Genomic DNA, 20,326 nt, shown 5'->3' with positions numbered 1-20,326 from the left:
AATGAGGCAATGATTCGCTACAGAGGTTTTAAAGCCGATTCGCGCTGGCTTTAAAATCTATGCTCTGGCAGAATCTTCAACCGGTTACTTCCTCAACTTCATGACACACCCTCATGGCGACCAACCAGCAAAGATGACAGACATTGCAATGGCCGTTGCAGAGCACCACCTGAATGTGTACCACCACATCTTCACAGATAAACTATACACTTCAGTAGGTCTTGCACGGTCATTGCATGCCAAGCGCACCTACCTCACTGGAGCCGTCAAAAGCAACAGTAAAGGACTGCCATTAGACTTCACTGCGAAGAACGGGAACATGAAGGTGAAGAGGATGAACCGTGAACCCAGAGGCACATTTTACACCCGGCAGAATGGCCAACTCACCGCAACCGTGTGGAAAGACAGCAGAGTTATGATGCTTCTCTCCACCGGACACCAGGGCTGGAGGGATCCCACCACCCACACTCTCAAGCGAAAGTGCACAGATGAGGCAACCGGCCGACTCAAGCCTAGGACAGTCCTTGCTCCTTCTCAAGCTGTGGACTACACTAAGTCGATGGGCGGCGTGGACCGAGGGGATCAGCTTCGGTCCTATCACACCTGTGGCCGGAAGTCTCAACTATGGTGGCGCTCCATTTTGTATTTTCTAATCGACATCACAAGAGTCAATGCTTGGCTGTCTTAAAAACACCACCACCCAGCCATCGACAGTGAAACCGACAGCAACAGTTCAGAGCCGGAGCAAGAGAACACCCCAAAGATGACACACGCCAAGTTTGTCATGGAAGTGGCGCCCAGCCTCATCGAGGGATACTCTAAAGGCACCACTCCACGGCAGTTCAGCGGCTCAAAACCGGTACCAGCCCACAACAGTGGAGGTCACTACTCCACGCAGATGCCTGGAAAGAACGCCAGATGGTGCCGATGGTGTAGACAACAGAACATCACTACCAAGTCAGGGCTCCCCAAAACAACCAGAAGAGGATGTCCAGTTTGTGGGGTCAACCTGTGCCCAGGGGAGTGTGTCCTGAAGTACCACTCGGCAGGCCTCAAAGAAACAAACACCACTTCAAGCTCGACCGAGTAGTCACCGAGATCTTCTTCAAACGAAGCCTCACTTCCCCCTCCACTCATTCACAAAAAAAGATCAAAAAAGATAATAAATAAAAAAATAAAAAAATTAAAAAAAAGGGCGATGATGGCAGTTATATTGTGAACCACCAGGTGTGGTACCAATTCCCCAATTCTAGGGTAGAGCAAAAGTGATTTGCTACTGCGCTGAGCCCCCCTAAAAAAAAAAAAAAAAAAACATTCACAAATAATAATTGTTGGGTTTTGATAGGTTTGGTACTATAGGGCTAATATAGTCAAGCAAAACACATTACGAAAGAACCCACACAATCATAGTCCAACAGCACTGAACCGTTGATAGGTTGTGTACTCTTCCAGTACATAAGCTGTTGGAATATGATGGGTTGTGTACTGTTGTAGTAAGTAACCTGTTGGAGTTTGATGGGTTTTGAATGCATTCTGGTACAAATGCTTAGGGGGTTAGGGTTAAAGAGAAATCAAGTTCAAGCCAATGACCTCATTGTTATTTATAAACTATACATTCGCCCATTACTCGAATCTGGTGTTGCTGTTTGGTCATCGGGAATCACTGAAATACAAGCTTATAATATTGAAAAAGTTCAAAAAAGGGCTTTGCGTATTATTGCATATCGAATATTTTGTCTTATCTTGATCACTTGAATTTTTTTAGACTTGAATCATTGAATGAAAGGCGTAAACATCTAGTTCTTAAATTTGCCAAGTCTCTGCTCACTTCTGATAATCATCGCCATCTCCTCCCCCAGAACGTAAATCTAATTATTTGTCAGAGCATACTTTAAGAAACACAAGGAAACTAGAACACCTTCAGATAAAAACTCACAAAAACTCGCCAGTCCCCTCAATGCTCCAGATGCTTAACTCAATTAGTTCATGATAACCGCTCCGTTTCATTTCCTTTGTGCTCATGTTGTGTCCAAACCTCCCTTGCCTACAGAATGTTGCTGTTTTGTTTTAAACTCCATTGTTTTGTTTTTATTTTGTGTCCACAAGTTCCCCCTCATGTCCATAGCTGTTTTCCCAATTCATGTTTGTCTGATTAACTATAGTAATATTTTTAAAAAAATAATTATTGTCTTATCATGTAAACTTGTACATATATTTTTGATGTAATTTTATTGTTAACCAAATGCCATTAGTCTATGACTTTTTATTTGGTCTTGTATTTTTATATGAAAATAAACCAATATTGAATTGAATTGACATAGTGTTTACATGTAGGCCATGGAACTGACATGGTTCACTGGGTAGGTTTGACCTCTTATTGGGAGGGACTAGTTCCAGATACACTTAATTATGATTATCTAAACATGGACAACCTGCTGTTGTAATAAATAAATGATAAAAGCAGTTATTGTACTTAGGTATCTTTGTCATTGTACACAGCACAATACAAGTAGAACATACCATGGGGTTTTTTAGTTCCATGATGGGAAAAAGAAAGAGAAAAACGACGAAGGAGCGAAGAAGGTGCAGGGAAAAGTGACAGAAGGAAAAAAGAAAGGAAGGGAAAGTGAAGCAACAACTGGGCCACACTGCGCTGAAGGCTAAACTCCTAAGACAGGAAGAAGAAAGCATGAGAAATGCCCTGAGATATAGCGCTAGAGAGGCTGGTGTGAGCATGACCAGAGAGTACCAGGCCTTAGTGGAAACCTCAGAGTCTGAGGAGGAAGACTTCCTACACAGGGCCATGTCCCAGGCAAGAGACGAGTCTCCATGGTCTGAAGAGGAGTCGGCCGTGGAGGAAGACGAAGAGGCTAGACCTGACGACACAGGAGAGGACGAGGGAGACAGTGGGGATGAAGGGTGTGCTGGACCCGTAGAAAAGCCAAGAAAACAGCGGAAGAGAAAGAAGACCTTCATCGAGCTGGACTAAGACGAAGACACGGACCCTCCATCTATCTACCAAGCGAGGGAGGCTGGACGAGGACCCTTGAAGACATGACCATCCCAAACTTCAAGGGGAAAACACCTAGTGGACCAACCTTCAAGAAGAAGAAGGCTCCAATAAACTACTTCTTGAAGTTTTTTCCTCTCTCCCTCCTCCAGATGGTTGCGACATTGACAAATGTGATGCGATCTGGGAAAACCCGTCGGATGTCGCCGAACGCGTACTGAAGATAATCGAAAAATAGTCCCCACAACTATTTTTTTTACATTTTGAGTTTTCACTTCTGTTTTGTTGATCAATATCTAATTTAACATTCGGTAAAATATCTAATAAAAATTCCCATGATTTAGATGTCAAATTGTAGTTTTACGGTGACAGGTTATCAACAAAATGCCATTGTTTTATGTTTCCGCCATATTGTTTGAAAGGACTGCGGCGGCTGTGTACATGTACAAGCACAGCCGATCATAACTCCAGATTGCTTTAGCGTACAGGGCCAAATAACACATCAAAATCAAGCCTAAACACTGTTGAACAAGCACATTATTAATCCGCACTCGTATGTACATCCATTGTACATGCATCGATCTTTTAGGTGACCTTTGGCCTTTTTGCAATGTTTACATCGTGACCCTTTATTTGACCGCTCTATTTTTGCATCAATTCCAGTGTAATTTTATTGCCGTATCTTTTACATTGAGTAATAATAAATAAGATGCTTTTAGCAACATTTGTGACTTGTAAAAATGTGATTTCGTGACTACTTGGAGGTGTTATTAGCTTGTAAACTTGGCGAGTTTGAGGCGGTGTGCGAGCTGTGTGTTCATGTTGTTGGACTAATTGCAATCCAAGATGGCAGCCTCCATGGACGCGAATTCTAGAAGTGCAACGCAAGTTGCAGCGTGCATAGACGAAGCGAGAGGGTTGAATTTGTACACTTCAGAAGATGATCAAGCTTTGAAAGAGGTCATAGTTGATTATTTCACAGCTAGAGATGCTAGTGATGATTCAGATTTGTCGGATGATGAGGAGAGTTTTGATGACCAGGACGGGGATGCCGCCATTGATGATGACATTGACATGATAAGTCTTAGTGAGGCTGATCCAGATGAAAATGATGATCAAGGTTTGTTTTGCACTTTTGGGTCCTCTATTTCATTTGTTTTTAAAAATACAGTGTAGTTTTCATAATTTTTACAGTTATATAAACTGAAAATCCAGTGGGGGGCCTATGTGTTTTCAAGCTATTTCTTTTGGTATTTTTTTAATTTCGGGGAATTTTTTGTGACTTGGTGGTGTGGTGAGAATCTTAGCAAATTGGTAGGTACCGCAATGTCGTTTATGCGCATCATACTGTGCAGCATCGTTTGAATGAAACATCGTTTCGCTATTCGGATCAGTTTCGTGTGTTTATCGCAAAGACTGATGGGATATATGGCAGCGTCTCTTGTTTATATCTTCAATTTGATCGTTACCGCTACAAAAATACTCAAGAACTTCATCAAAAATACTCAAGAACTTCATCAAAATTTCGCTGTTTCTCAGGTATAAATAACCGTAGAATGTTACCAGTAGTCATGTCACTGTTGGCGAAAAAAATGCAAAACACTAAACAAACAACCCCTTTTTAATCGTATTGTCTTTTTGAAAATGTGCTTAATAAATCTTGTTAATAATAATAATAATAATAATAATTGGGGTTTCTTCATTGCCCTATATTTAAAACAAAATTAATAATTTTGTTATTATTATTAATATTATCTTTTATTTTTTCAGATGGTGGGGGACCTGTTATTGAAGACGTGGATGATATTTTGCCACCACTCCCACCTTTAGAGGACCATGATGACCCACAAGTTGAAGCTGCTGGTGGGTTCAGGTGCAGCTGTAAGCACAATGCAGGCAATCCTTGTTACACGATGTTTGCTGATGGAGAAATTGAGGCGATTCGTTGCTGTTTTCTAGAAATGACTCGTGATGAATTGGATATAGCAATCTTAGCTAAACTGTCATGTGGTATGCACTTGTCTGATATGACTTCAAGATCTAGAAGAGCCCAAAGTGAAAGGAAAACACAGAGAACAGACTTCTACCACCACAGCAAGAGAATTTGTCGCGATACGTTTAAGTATGTCCACGGTATTGGACAAGACAAATTGAACAACCTTATCAAACACTACAAAGAACATGGAGTCATCCCTCGCACACACGGCAACAAAAAACGTCGACCATATAATGCAGTGACGGCTGACGACAACATCTACGTGGCACATTTTGTGTTAAACTATGCTGAGACTCATGCTATGCATTTACCAGGCAGAGTACCAGGCTACTGGCGTACCGACTTAAAACTATTGCCTACAAACTGTTCAAAGAGAATAGTGTACGATAGTTACTATGCAGCCGTCACACAGACAACGCATCGTGCTGTATCATTGGTTACATTTCGCAGGATCTGGCGAGAAGTTGTTCCGTTTGTTGTCACAATGAAACCTTCCACGGATTTGTGTTGGTTCTGTCAGAAACATCAAATGAAAATAAGTAATGCAGCAAATAGAACGGACGCAGAGAAAGCAGAACTTCTTAAGATAGCCACCGACCATCTGCAACAAGCAGGCCGAGAACGCTTGATGTACAATGAAATCTGCAAGGAGACTAAAGAGAATCTGCCTGTTGGATTAGATTGTGGTCAACAGCCCCCATGCAGCTTTGATGGAAAAATGCACTATAGTATGGATTTTGCACAGCAAGTGCATTATCCGTCAAATCCCCAGCAACCTGGCCCTGTTTTCTTTAAAACACCAAGGAAGTGTGGGGTTTTTGGGGTTGCGTGTGAGGCCCTTCCCAAGCAAGTAACTTTTCTTTTGGATGAAAGCGTGCAGACTGGTAAAGGTGCTAACTGCGTAATCAGCTTATTTCATTTTTATCTTGACAACTATGGCCTTGGAGAGACCGACATGCATCTACACGCAGACAATTGCTCAGGTCAAAACAAGAACTCATACGTTATGTGGTATATGCTTTGGCGAGTTTTAACCGGCAGGCACAATTCAATAACAATGAGCTTCCTACTGGCAGGACACACCAAATTCAGTTGTGATTGGTGTTTTGGCTTATTCAAGCGCACATTCCGTCGCACCAAGGTAGACTGCCTGAATGATATTGCTGACACAGTGTCCAACTCTAGTACAGCTGGAGTCAATGTTCCACATCTCTGTGGACAAGAGGATGGGACCGTTCTTGTGAAGGTTTACGATTGGTCATCATATCTAAGCCGTTACTTTAACAAAGTTAAGCAAATAAAGGCAAACCATCATTTTCACTTTGACCACTTATCAACCAGTGTAACTGTTAAGCGTTTTTGTGACACGGATACTTCAGTTCAGGAGCTTATTAAAGTCCCCGGTATGCTGCCAGCGCATGAAGAAATGCCAGTGCAGATTCTGCCAAAGGGGCTTGATGCCAAGCGAAAACTGTACTTGTTTAAGGAGATTCGCGAATTTGTCGCTGAGGACAAACAAGATCTTGTGTGCCCTCCACCAGTTATTGAAGATTCTGAGAGTGACTCAAGCACAAGGGATAGTGAGTCAGATGAGGAGACAGCACCACCGCCTCAAAAGCGTGGGCGCAAACCACGCGGACCCAAACATTAAACAGTAGACAATATCTAGGAAACTACAAGAAAGCATAGCATCAACCATTTTCAAGATAGCTCCACCCCCATCCCACCCCAACACCCAGTAGCAAAGTAATCTATCAAATACAAAGGCTAAACATAGCTTTGGGTAAACATTTTCATGCATTGTACACCATGTGACACAAAGACTTGTGTGGTATAAATTTTATTCAATATAAATTTTCAATAATTAAAATTATTCAAATTTCGGCCTCCCTCTTCTGTTGAAAAGGGCCACACCCCTAAAAAGGAGGGGTTTTAGAATGTAGGATTTCCACCAGGGGGTATTATAACATTTGCCAACAAACATAAAGTCATTAAAGCTCATGCAAATATACAAATAAAATGTTCAACAATTATTTTAGATTAAAATTATTAGCATGAACCTAGCTTCCCCCTAACAATAAAATTAGGCCACGCCCCTAAAAAGGAGGTTAGTTGGTGTGGTTGGCGACATTAATCTGAGTATTATGATAAATATTAACATTCAAGCATAGGTAATTATAACAAAAATACCCACAACAAGTTTGTTTGATGTAATTACAATTTTTGCAATGTTTCAGTCACATTGTTAATTTGTGTCAATATTCAATTGGAACTTTAACGCTTGATTTCTCAAAACGAGGTCAGCTGGTCTTTCGAACTTCATCAGAGTGTAACTTGAGTTGTGGACATCATATAACCATAAATAAACCAGTTTTGAAAAGAACAAAGTGTCCTCTTTAATGTTATGTATATAACTCAGAAATGACTAATTTCACCATGTGAAGGGTTTTCCCAGATCGCATCACAAATGTCAACCTCACTGCAAACCACAAATTCCGGACCACAATTCATAAAGTGAAAGCGTGGTTTCGGCATTCACATACAGATGGGCCTTGTCAAGATAAACGACTACAAAACTACTGGTCGACTCATCCGGGGTTCCAGAACAGACTCATCACAACAACGATGAAACGGAATCAGATCGATGTGCTCAACCAACACATCGCCTGTAACGACCCAGCTCTAAAGACCCTGAGCTCATCCATGACAAGGCCCAAGGCACCAAGAGGAACATTCTACACCCGCAAGAATGCCTAACTCACTGCAACAGTCTGGAAAGACAGCCGAGTGATGATGCTCCTCTCCACTGGACACCAGGGCTGGAGAGATATCCGACCACCCACACTATAAAGAGGAAGGTTGCAGACGAAGCCACAGGACGACTCAAGCCAATGACCATGCCTACGCCTGCTGTGGATTACACCAAGTCAATGGGCGGCATGGACAGGGGAGATCAGCTGCGGCCATATCACACCTGTGCTCGGAAGTCCAAACTATGATGCTCCATTTTATACTTCCACATCGACATCGCCAGAGTCAACGCTTAGATTTCATATTTATATGCTTATAAGCATCACCACCCAGCCATTGACAGTGACAGTGACAGTTCAGAGCCAGAGCGAGAGCATACCCCCAACATGACCCATGCCAAGTTTGTCCTGGAAGTGGCAACAAACCTCATCCAGGGCTACTCCAAAGGCACCACCCCATGACAGTTCAGTGGCTCTCAACCGGTACCAGCCCATAACAGTGGAGGGCACTACTCCACCACGATGCCTGCCAAGAATGCAAGATGGTGCAGATGGTGCAGGCAACACAACATCACCACCAAGTCAGGGCTGCCAAAAACGACGAGAAGAGGCTATCCAGTTTGTGGGGTAAAAAAACTCAATATTCATATATGTCATGCGGTATTACATAACTTTTTTTATTGGAGAAACATGAATGAGTAGTTTTTTACAATAGGTAATTGTCATGGTAATATTTCTTTAGAAGTTTCAAGAGCATGCCCAGCTATAAATAAGGGTAAAAATGCAAACCCACCACACTTCAATGTGCTTGCTTGTGTCATCATGACTTCAAGAGAGACAAGAATGCTACAGGAGAGTTTGACTTGTGAAAAGAGTTTAGTGTTTCAAGAAGCTGCAATGGGGAAGAGAACTGCTAGAGATCATGAGAGAGGAGAGAGGAGAGGAAGAAGAAGGCTGCCGAAAAGCGAAGATGAAAGACAAGAAGAAGAGCAGTAGTGCGAAAGGGAGTAAGGGAGTTGATCCACACTCACAGGGTCATGGGAAAAAACGTCCTCTACAGCAAAGTGCGAGCCAACAGAAGAAGAGGAGACTCGAAGAAGAGCATAGAAATCTACGGCAGACCATCCACAGAAGTGCGACCGATGCAGGCAAGGTCCGCAAACAGTGCCTGAGGAAGTACGTGCCGGATCGGGAGCTGACCATAGACGAGGCAATGATCCGGTACAAGGGATTCAAGGCTAGTGTCCGCAAGTTTTTCATGCCCCTGAAGCCAATTCGTGCCGGCTTCAAAGTTTACGCCATCGCCGAATCAGCTACAGGGTTCATTCTAAACTTCATCGTCCACCCTCACGGTCAAAAGCCTGCGAAGATGTTGGACATCACAATGGACACGGCACAATTTCATCTAAACGCATACCACCACTTGTACACTGACAAGTTATACACTTCAATCCCCTTGGCACGACATCTTCTCAGCAAAAAGATGTACCTGACCGGAGCCATCAAAGGCAATAGCAAAGGCCTTCCCAAAGATTTTAACAGTGAGAGGGTGAAGAGGACGAGCAGCAACCCTCGGGGCTCCTTCTCGACACGCCAGAACGGTCAGCTGACTGTTGCTGCTTGGAAGGACAGCAGAGTGATGCTGCTTCTATCTTCAGCACATCAAGGGTGGAGAGACCCTCAGGAGCACTCCGTGCAGCGAAAGATCGCAGATGATGGCACTGGACGCCTCGAGAAGAAGACCATCTCTGCACCTCCACAGGCAATCGACTACACACGCTACATGGGAGGGGTTGATCGTGGGGATCAGCTCCGATCGTATTATTCCTGCTCGAGAAAGTCCCAGCTGTGGTGGACAAAAATCCTCTACTTCCTTATCGACATAGCAAGAGTGAACGCGTGGATATGCTACCGCAAACACCACAGCAAGCAACAGTCTGGAAAGCTCCGATGAAGATGAAAGTGCCCCCACCCACTCCAAGTTCATCTTGGATGTTGCAACAGAGCTGATCGACGGGTATGCCCAAGGCAGAGCTAAGGTCCAGTTATATGGTTCCAAGAGGGTGAAAGCCAAGAACGCCCTTGGACACACATCTACTAGGATGCCAGGTCGCTACGCACATTGGTGTCGATGGTGCAGACTGCACAACGGAGTGACCAAGTCAAGAAGAACCAAGACGGCGAGACGAGGGTGTCAAGCGTGTGGGGTCTACCTGTGTGCTGGACCGTGCTTTATCAAGTACCACTCTCTTGAAAGCAGCAAAGACGCAGGGAACACCACCAGCACCACCTACAACAATGAGTAGACGAGATTACTGACCGAGACATCTTAGGACTCCCCGCACAATTAATTTTTTCCTCTCATTTTGTGTCAAAAAAACAAAACCAAAAAATATCAGTGGATATTCCTGCAATGGCAGTGCATTTCGGGAAAAACCCAACAAAAGCATTTAAAAAAAAGAGGCAGTGATGCAACAGTGATATTCCTGTAACGGTAGTGCGAACAGAATAAATTCATTGTGACTAAGCCACCAAAAAAACGAGCCTAATTCAATCACAATTCTTTCAGTTGGTTGATCTTGATGGAGTCAGCTTGGTTGATTATGGCGGATTCAGTACAGTTGCATATTTACTGTCTCTCATTTGATTGATTTTGGCGGATTAGGTATGTTTTTTTAGCAAAAACAGTCAGGGGGTTAGGGTTAAGGGGTTAGGGTTTTAATGAGATAAGGTGCATCCCGGCAAACTACCTGATGGAATTTCAACACTCTCATACATGTCTTACAGTTGTGTCACACAGGGAAATCTGTTCAGGCAAACTAACAATTTTGCAACCCCATTCAGAAAGTGTTATCAATCAGTGCAGTTTACATTGCAACAAACTCTTCATTCTAGGAATGCTTGGAAACCACCAACAATCACTTGCTACTCAGACATGGCCTACAAACACATTGTCATAGCGACGACAATGTGTCTGTGTAGGACACTATTGGTAATTGTTAAAGATCAGTCTTCTCACTTGGTGTATCTCAACATATGTATACACAAAATAAACCTTTGAAAATTTGTACCCAATTGGTCGTCAAAGTTGCGAGATAATAATGAAAGAAAAAACGCCCTTGTCGCGCAAGTTGTGTGCTTTCAGCTGCTTGAATTCGAGACCTCAGCTGAGGTCTCGAATTTAATTCGATTATTTTGGTGAGAAATTACCTCTTTCTAAAAAAACTACGTTACTTCAGAGGGAGCCGTTTCTCACAATGTTTTCAGTATCAACAGCTCTCCATTGCTCGTTACCAAGTAAGTTTTTATGGCAACAATTTTGGTTGAGTACTTAACAATATTGCCAATGCCGTTAAAACATGTAGTGACAAGAAAAACTTCAAAGTCAAAGAAATGAAGACAATTGAAAAATGTCCATTGTGTGCCATGGGCGGATTTGCCAAGAGAGGTTTTTGTTACCACAATCTGACATTCCATTGTGCAGCTTAAAGTATGGTGATTGAATGTGACATCTTAAATCTTGTTCTTGTTCAAGAATTTTTTTTGAAGTGATTTAAACATATACATATCCTCTCTATTTTTACGTAATAATTAAAACGCAACATGTTCCAAAAATTTTGACTCTGCAGCACAATGTGAATTGTGTATAGTTTGAAGTTTGCTTCGCGATTGCATTAGCAAAGGTGTGGTTTGTAGCGTTGCCTGTTACATCACACATACACACATTAAGATAGAGTATTACATAAATGCTAAAAACCTTGGAAATGTTCTTATTCTTTGCTGGCGAATATCTTGCCCAGAAGACTTGAAGAGACTTTGCCTGATCGTTGTACATGTAAGGTAGATTGACGATCACGACTAGTCCGCTGCTTGTACTCATGTAATCTATGAGTCCATTCTTGTCCTTGTTTCTTTTTCTTCTTTTCCATTCTGTCTAACCAAGTGCTTTTCTCAACATTTTTCAAGTATAAATTTGTTTCCTTTTTAACCTGCACAACTTCAGCACGTACTCTTTGTTTCTGGACCTGTCGTTCATATTCCAGTTGTCCAGCTAAATGTGCCCACTGAAATCGATGTAAATATTTCAGACTCCATAGATCATCATAGTAGCGACTTCTCTTCTTTCCACTGACTCTAGTATTATTGAGTGTCAATGCAACTCTCTTTGCAATCTTCTTATCCTTGTACTCCACCCATCCCTCACAAAATAAAACCGTCTTGCTTCCACCTTTCTTCTTACGAGCTTGTCGACTATTTTTATCTGAAAAGAGAGCAAAATAAAAAATAACATTTTGTTGAAACCTAAACAAGGGTACTGTAAGACCATGCCCAATGCCTGGTGCATTGTTTCATCAGTGCAAACAGACTTTCTTATTCTGCGCTCTATTTTGTCAACCTTTTTGTATGGGGTGCCAGTCAGTAGCAATATCCTGTACATGTCATTAATGATGCAGTCTGGAAAGCAACAGCCATTGTTATACCTCTGTACAAATTGTGAAGTTTGATTGGTCAAATACCAATCACGTGCCGTGCAACAAAAACGCATGTATCATGGCTAAAGATGCACGCTACGCGTAATGCACAGCACGCCGGGTAACATGAAAAGTGATGTACACCGGTGTACATCACCTTGATCGTTCCCACCGTCGGTCGATTTCCAGCGAAAAGTGATGTACACCGGTGTACATCACCTTGATCGTTCCCACCGTCGGTCGATTTCCAGCGAAAAGTGATGTACACCGGTGTACATCACCTTGATCGTTCCCACCATTGGTCGATTTCCAGCGCTGTACGAAACACACGCGGGTTCGAGGGAACAGGTGAAGAATTGTTTCTAATTTGAACTGTTCGTCTGCTTATTAAACCATGATTAAACTATGCATTGCTCCGCATTAATAATGCATTAATAATGTTTGAAGATGACAACAGAACTTTGAGAAGAGGAATAACAATGTTACCAAGGTATAACAAAACAATTGTTGCACGCTGTGATGGGGTCCATGGGTTTTGTACACCCTCGATGGCAAATGGCACGCTCGGCTTCGCCTTAGGTGACATTTTCCCCCTCGGGTGTACAAAACGCCATGGACCCCAGTCACAGCATGCAACAATTGTATACTGTATCACTTCAAGGGGATGCAACCATTTATTTAAAATATCAAATGATAAACAACGAGGGAAACTGACAGGGTAAATTTTAAATAATATGGAATTAACAAAGACAAGTTTAATGGAGCGGGAATTGAAGCAATGAACTCCGGATCAATGTGCCGGCGCTCTACAAACTGAGCTACTAGCCATGATGGCTGTCTCCTAGTACCAGTCAGTTTCCCTTATATTGTTTATTATTTGATATCTGAATATTGGTATACCTTCTGGCTGCATAAACGTTCTTCCTATCTCTCCATGTTGACCAAATATCTGCTGGATACGTCTAGGCTTCATAAACGTTGGTATCCTGCTGAGATAAACTATCCCAGGTTGGGTTTCCTGACTTTTCTTCTTGGTTTTGGGTGCGGTAATGAGTTGACTTTCATGGCTTGATGCAGGTGTATCAACCTGTGAAGGTGGTGCTTCTGATGCTATTGTTGCCATCTTGCTTGGAGTATTACATGTATACTATCAAGGTCCAGTTGGTTGGGCACAGCTTCTTCAAAGACAAAGCAGACAAGTCAATGTTATTCAAAAAAATTCATTTTCAAAGGTTTTAAGTTATAACTCTCCTTAAAGACACTGGGCACTATTGGTAATTGTCCAATACCCTGAGTCTTCTCACTTGGTGTATCTCAACATGCATAAAATAACAAACCTGTGAAAATCTGAGCTCAGTTGTTCATCGAAGTTGCGAGATAATACTGAAAGAAAAAACACCCCTGCACACGAAGTTGTGTGCTTTCAGATGCTTGATTTCGATACATCAAAATCTAATTCTGAGGTCTCGAAATTAAATTCGTGGAAAATTACTTCTTTCTCGAAAACTACATTACTTCAAAGGGAGCCGTTTCTCACAATTTTTTATACTATCCACCTCTTCCCATTACTCGTTACCAAGTAAGGTTTTATGCTAACAACTATTTTGTGTAAAACCTATAGTTTCCACTGCCTTTAACCTTTATTCATACAAGAAAAGGTAACTACTTAACACAGGGAAATGTTTATAATTTACAAACGCATAAATTGTACAAGCAAAATATTGTGTATGGACACAAAAAAGAGTTGGATTAACTTTACCTGGTTTAAAACATGGCCAGGGGCTGCTTTTGGCAGTGTGTAAACATGCTCAGACAATAGCATGTAAACAAGGTGTACACTATTGAATCTGTGTTATGACTCATTTGCCCCATATTAACAGATTGGTACTAGAATTTTTGCTCAGAATTCTTCCTTATTGTTTAGTCCTCAATTTAAGACCTTGTCCTATTGTTAGACAGTCATGAATTGTAGATCAATCAAGATCATCGTGAGAGATCAACTGTGGGTGCGTTGAATTAGCTTCCCCGGGTCGACCCTGATCTGCCCCCGGTACGTTCGAATAGCTTTAACGTCATTCCAAGGGCTCACCGGCGTCAGCCCCAAGTGCCCTGCTTTTGGTGTGGGTCACTTGGGGCTGGCCCGAGGTGCATGAAGTCACAACAAGAGTGCGAGTTATCGTTCAATTAGCCCTTGTCAAGAGCTCACCCAAATGAGCACCGCAGGGTCAACACAGGGAAGCTACATGTAATCGATCGCACCCTGTATTTGGCATGAGAGGTAAGCCCCAGATTCCAACAAGCCATGGCAGATTGGCCATTTCACAGTGAATGAAAGCCACATTTCTTAAAAGAGAAAAGTATTCATGGTTTCAAAACTCATGGTTTCATTGTGGCGATATTCCCGAAAGTATTCTGGAACTTAATCCCAACTGTGAGCATAAAAGCATGAAAGCTTAGGAAACTAAATCCGGTCACTAGTCTGACAAAACTGATCTAAACTGCACATACATGACATAAGGTGATATGTTGCCCCAGTTGTCTGCTAACCCTCCAGTCTGTGCGACCATCAGTTAGTAGAATGGAGGGTTTCAACCAGTTGATGCCAGTTGGGTGTAACCCACCACCTTTTACCAACCGCCACCTAAATAAACATTGTACCAAAGGGTATCAAAGGGCACAAAATGCAACTAAATTATAATTAAAATGAACAGGAAACCATCAAACTAATTGCCATGCCTTTTCCCCCCAAGTTTCCAATCCATAATAAAAAACAAACTTTTCTTTACCAAACAAGCCCAGCATTTTCTTCATTGTTTCAGTTTGTAACACTCTTGATCTTTGTGGTTGATGACCTGGTTTTGAGACTGACCATTTGTTTAGCTCTTGTAGTCCTTTTTCTTATTATTTTCCAAATTATTTCCTCAGCTGTGTTTTGAGTGTTACTGTTATGAAAGGATTCTGCTGAGGATCAAGCTCACAAGTGTTCATAGAATTTTTGTCGTGATTTTTTAATGCGATGGTTTTTGGTCCTCATATATTCCTCACAAATCCGTCACTTTCGTGAAATAATGCCCGTTAAAAAATTCCTGTTTTGATCGTTTTCTCAGTGTTGTCTGTTGCCGTGCGTACGCGTACACATTCGCGTGTAAGAAGCTTGATGCAAGACGCATGATGCAAGATGCATGAATTATTGGTCAACATTATCTTGTCTGCACAGCATTAACCCGCAAACGTTGGGAGCTAGATTATTTCATGAAAATGACGGATTTGTGAAGAATATATGACGATCAAAACCCACCGCAGAAAAATATATGCTGCCATGGAGTGTGAATCTCGTGAGATTAGTGGCTTGTTGCAGGTAAGATTTGAGTTATGAAGCTGTGAAAATTTTCCGCCCCAGGACGTCACTTTAGTACAATACGAAAGTGTAAGGCCGCCAGGGCTAGGGGCAAGCTGGTTATTCTATAATAATCTAATTCTATGTAGGACTAGGGGGTGAGACGACAGCATCCAAATCTAGTGTAATGTTTTACCAGTTTTCACGGTATTATTCCTTTTTCTTTGAATAGGGAAAAAAATAATGATGCGATATTTCAACCGATGCCCTAATTATCTTCATTTGTTTATATTAAACTATAAAGGCAGTGGACACTATTGGTAATTACTCAAAATAAATATTAGCATAAAACCTTAAATGGGGAGAGGTTGATAGTATAAAACATTGTTAGAACTGGCTCCTTCTGAAGTGACGTAGTTTTCAAGAAAGAAGAAATTTTCCATGAATTTTATTTCGAGACCTCATGTTTAGAATTTGAGGTCTCGAAATCAAGCATCTGAAAGCACACAACCTTCGTGTGACAAGGGTGTTTTTTCTTTCATTATTGGGTCATTCCGTGTCAAATCAACCAGTTTTTAAAAAAGTTCCCAGGTGACCCTCTCAGATTTTGATGAAACTTCATCAAAATGATTGGATGTGGCTCAAATGAACACAAACAAAAAAGCTAAGTAATACTCCATGTCGTTTTATATATGGAATATATGGCCTCAACATTATGACATATTTTTGTACCTTGTCGGTAAAAAAGTTGTAGAAATGCCTAAAATACAAAACTTTTTGCATTTACAAGTGCAGATAACCAGTGTTTCTAAGTTTTGGTCACCAGAGAGGAGAATCTTTGCTTGGGAAATAAAACCAAAATTTTTGTATCTAGCTAGGAACTGTTTACAATTACATCGCGCACAACACTACAACAGAGAGGTATTTAAAAGATTTGCCACGATTTTTAGGGACACCTTGAAAACAGGACCTCCTAGTAGGCAGTTTCAGTGAAATTTAATGCATGTGATTTTTTCTCTGACAAGATGTGGTCTATTAAGGTGTATTCTAAGGAGTAAAAAATCAATTTAAAATTTTAAAATCGGATGTTTGGTTGCAGAGATATACCGTTTTTAATGAGCGTGGATCGTGCAAAAAACGTACTTGTGTTCAAGTTCAATTGTTATGTTTTTCTCATAGAGCTATATATATTGACTAAAGAGCGCTAACACCCCGTTATACACGCACTAAAGTTTTGAAGCCATGTGGGCGCATCCATGTTTATGTACAAACCAATACAAAAGCTTGAAATTTTGTACGGCAATTGTACGGCTATTTGCATGATCGTGCGTCTGTTCTTTTTTATGTGCCATCGAAGCAAAAAATGCAGTAAATGTGAAAGCACAATCTGCTTTTTAGTACGGCAATCAAGTCGAAGTTGCGGTTTTCATAGCGCGGACGTACGCGAGTGGACAGCTGCGTACGTATAATGCACACGCCGAATCTAAAAATAATCGGGGCAATGTGTGTTCTCTTAAAATTCCGAATTCACGCAACACACCAAACATGTCTGCGCCCATGGTGGCTTCAAAACGCAGAGCAAGTTAGCGCTCTAGTCAATATATATAGCTCTATGGTTTTTCTTCATATCGGCTACGGCCAAGTTTAATGCACGGCCTATGGCAATAGAGGGCGCACTATAGACGAGCGCCCTCTACCAACGGGGAGGTTTACAAACTGTGCTGCCCGGCGCTAGTAATGATTTTTATGAACGGCAAAAAGTGATACTTTGTGAATCAAACTGAGGAGCGGCATCGTGGGGGAAATTGTTAACTATAAACATTAAATATGTGTTAAGTTTTGCAGGTGTTTGTGTAAATATTCTTTATTAATTATGTCAACAAATAGCATTATTAAATTAACCAGATTGGATGCAATTGAAGAGTTTATGACTGGAATGTTTTCTTTAATTTAAGATCAGTTGATCCTTTGATTTAAAATTGTAGCATTAATACAGTAAATATTTAGAACAATCTTTAAAAAACTTGAGGATGAAGGCATTGGTACACATTGATTAATTGTTATATTTACAAAGACAATTTCTAAAAACTAGTGGCTACAATACAATCAATTTTTTGTTCTACTTTCGTTTCAATTAGTATAGGCCTTGAAAATAGATAATAAATGTACCATGTGCGGAATTTTATCGGCTACACGATGATGTAATCGTTATCTCATTTTGTGTAAAGATGTGCTCCCTCATCGCAAAAAACTGTCTTCGGGCTTCTTCGGCGCTTTCCAAAGATTTCCGAAATCCGTAGTCCACAGGGTTCATAGGTGACGTCATGCACAAACAAATGGGCGCTGCACAAACGAATGGACGCTGCATGCGAGGCCAAGCCTCCGTTTTTTGTCGTTGCTCTCTATTTTTTACAATATCTCCGAAACTATTCATCTGATTTCAAATATTTTTGAAATGTAAGCACGAGGAGAGAATGCTCCTGCCTGCTGTCAAGTCTCATAGTTTTGAGTTGTACAAAATGTGAGTTATGATTTAATATATTTCGTTCTTTTTTTTCGGGGCTGTGTGTGTGTGTGTTTTGGTACACGTGAAATCAACTTGATGGAACTGCCTACTCCTAATACTAGTCCTACGACTACGTACGATATTTATTATGCTACCCAGTACTGTGTAGTATGTGTTATATAATTACTGTGTTGATTCCACTGTGTTTATGTGTAGTTGTTACTATGTATGAAATCAGATAGTATGAGTGAAATTACACCTTTTTTTTTTAACTATTCGGGTAAATTTTCTTTAAAGTGTACAAAGTTTGCGCCCGAGCTACCAATGCGCAAATTTTAAATCATCCGTCGTAAGAAAAAGAGCAGCTTGCGCGAATTTTAAAAATGGCCATCTTCGCACTTTCATGCACAACCTGGAAGAAAAGTATTCGCAGTAATACCACGTATTAAGTGACCTTTAAAACTAAAAGCTACATTCTGTGAAATACCGAATAGTAAGTGAAACTACTTACAAAGTTTCGAAAAAATCTCCAGTTAGTGTTATGGCTCTTACTGTGTCCAGAGAGTGTAGTTTCGGCTTCTGTATTTTTTTCACACACACAGCGAGTGCGGCGACGACGACATGCTTAACAAAGTTCATCGTACACGTGCTAAACAGCGCCCTCTCGAGTTGGGTTGTATGTAGGCACGTGGGGCGGGGCGCCCCCCCCCCCCCCGAGTGCCCCAACACCAGGGCCCAATTTTATAGAGTTGTTAAGCACAAAAATTTGCTTAGCATGAAATTAGCATGAAATTTTTGCCTTAATAAAAACAGGATTACAAACCAAATTTCCACTTGATTTTCAGGATAAGCAAACAATAGCTGAATACCACTAACAAGCAATTATGCAGCAAATGGAATTTGGGTTTCATGCTAAGCAATGTTTTGTGCTTAGCAGCTCTATGAAATTTGGCCCAGGTCTGTCGCCACATCTTTTTGTGGCTGGTGTCCCCCCTTGTTAGCAGGGAATTTCAGCATGTACGCGTTCATACTAATTCATATAGGTAATGTATTCTACGCTAACACAGCGTACAAATTTGATGCTTCTAGGTAAGCGGCGAATTGTGATTGTAAGCCCAGAATTCGGCAGTAAGCAGAGCCATGAAATTGGGCACAGGCTGCAATGCAAGTGAGACTGTGTGGTGAGATTGTTACTGTGAGGGGAACACAGGCTAAACGTTTATGCAAGTCAGATCAGCTTGATGGACAAGTTCAGAATACAGCAAGGAATAAACTCAAAACAATTGACTCATTGAGTGTTGTTACTAGTAAGGAGCCGATCAACCATCGTACCAAGCTCAAGATCAAGACTAAATTCCCCTCAGACAAATATTTCAAACATTCTCCAAGTTATGCTCGTCAATTAGGGAGTGAACAAAGCCACCAAAGGGGGTATTGAATATTTTATTATAGATCCGTAGACATACCACATGGTTACATAGAATTGGTTAACCTTTTGTTCTGATATGGTTTATTATTCTTTCCTTATTTACATATAGTTTCAAATACATGGTAGGCCCTATACCTTGTGCATGAAAATGCAGGGGGAAAGTCTTAACAGCACAGTGCCAATGTAACATGAAATATATGTGATTTTTAAACAGTTTCCTGCATCAACTGCTCAATAATATTTGGCTTAAAATTTGTGTTCAAATTACAGCATATCCACTTAAGATTTGCAATGATGATATTTGGAAGAAAGAAAATGAAAACATACAAAGTCATACAAAACATAATAATAATATCTACAAAAACAAAAACCGTTTCAGCTATTGAGTAAAAACTCCTAACTGTTGCTATCGTCCCTCGATCATGAGCATACTTTGATTACAGTGAGATTAATTATTGTAAAGCTTACAGACAAAACAGAAACTATGCACAAGTCCATGCAATAGTGTTTATAACTCCATACATAATGTAATATTAAGTATTTATTTCAGAGTTTGACCCTGTAGTCCTCAAATTGCCCTCAACCAAGAAGTTAGGCAGCTTACATCTTGTGTTTTACACATGCGCTTTTAACACACCAGGTTGAGCTTGATTTCCAAGTACCCAAAAGAATACAAGGTTTTTTCCTCTCCAAAGTTTCAAAGGTCGGAAGTCCCATCCCAAATAACACAATAAAAACACAACACACAGTAAGTATAATTGTTATGGTTGTGTACAGATATGTTATAAAATTAATTTCCACACAATGCACACAGTAATGGACCGTT

The 20,326-nt window shown here is 41.0% G+C and overlaps 2 protein-coding genes across 2 annotated transcripts; one reads left to right on the top strand and one right to left on the bottom strand.

The window, feature by feature from the left end:
- Positions 1-8,678: 8,678 nt before the first annotated feature.
- On the top strand, positions 8,679-10,062 carry LOC117301036. Its single transcript, XM_033784920.1, has 2 exons — positions 8,679-9,555; positions 9,683-10,062. The coding sequence occupies exons 1-2, from the start codon at positions 8,679-8,681 to the stop codon at positions 10,060-10,062; spliced, it is 1,257 nt and encodes a 418-aa protein (XP_033640811.1).
- A 975-nt stretch (positions 10,063-11,037) lies between these two features.
- LOC117300917 (activator of basal transcription 1-like) lies at positions 11,038-18,677 on the bottom strand. Its single transcript, XM_033784785.1, has 3 exons — positions 18,583-18,677; positions 13,129-13,406; positions 11,038-12,017 (listed from the first exon to the last, which is right to left on the bottom strand). The coding sequence occupies exons 2-3, from the start codon at positions 13,349-13,351 to the stop codon at positions 11,527-11,529; spliced, it is 714 nt and encodes a 237-aa protein (XP_033640676.1). The 5' UTR covers positions 13,352-13,406; positions 18,583-18,677; the 3' UTR covers positions 11,038-11,526.
- Between the last annotated feature and the right edge of the window lie 1,649 nt (positions 18,678-20,326).

The sequence above is a fragment of the Asterias rubens genome, chromosome 16 (assembly GCF_902459465.1).
Source record: "Asterias rubens chromosome 16, eAstRub1.3, whole genome shotgun sequence".
Taxonomy (NCBI): domain Eukaryota; kingdom Metazoa; phylum Echinodermata; class Asteroidea; order Forcipulatida; family Asteriidae; genus Asterias; species Asterias rubens.
The sequence above is the reverse complement of the archived record's forward strand: the minus strand, read 5'-3'. Positions and strand labels throughout refer to the sequence as shown.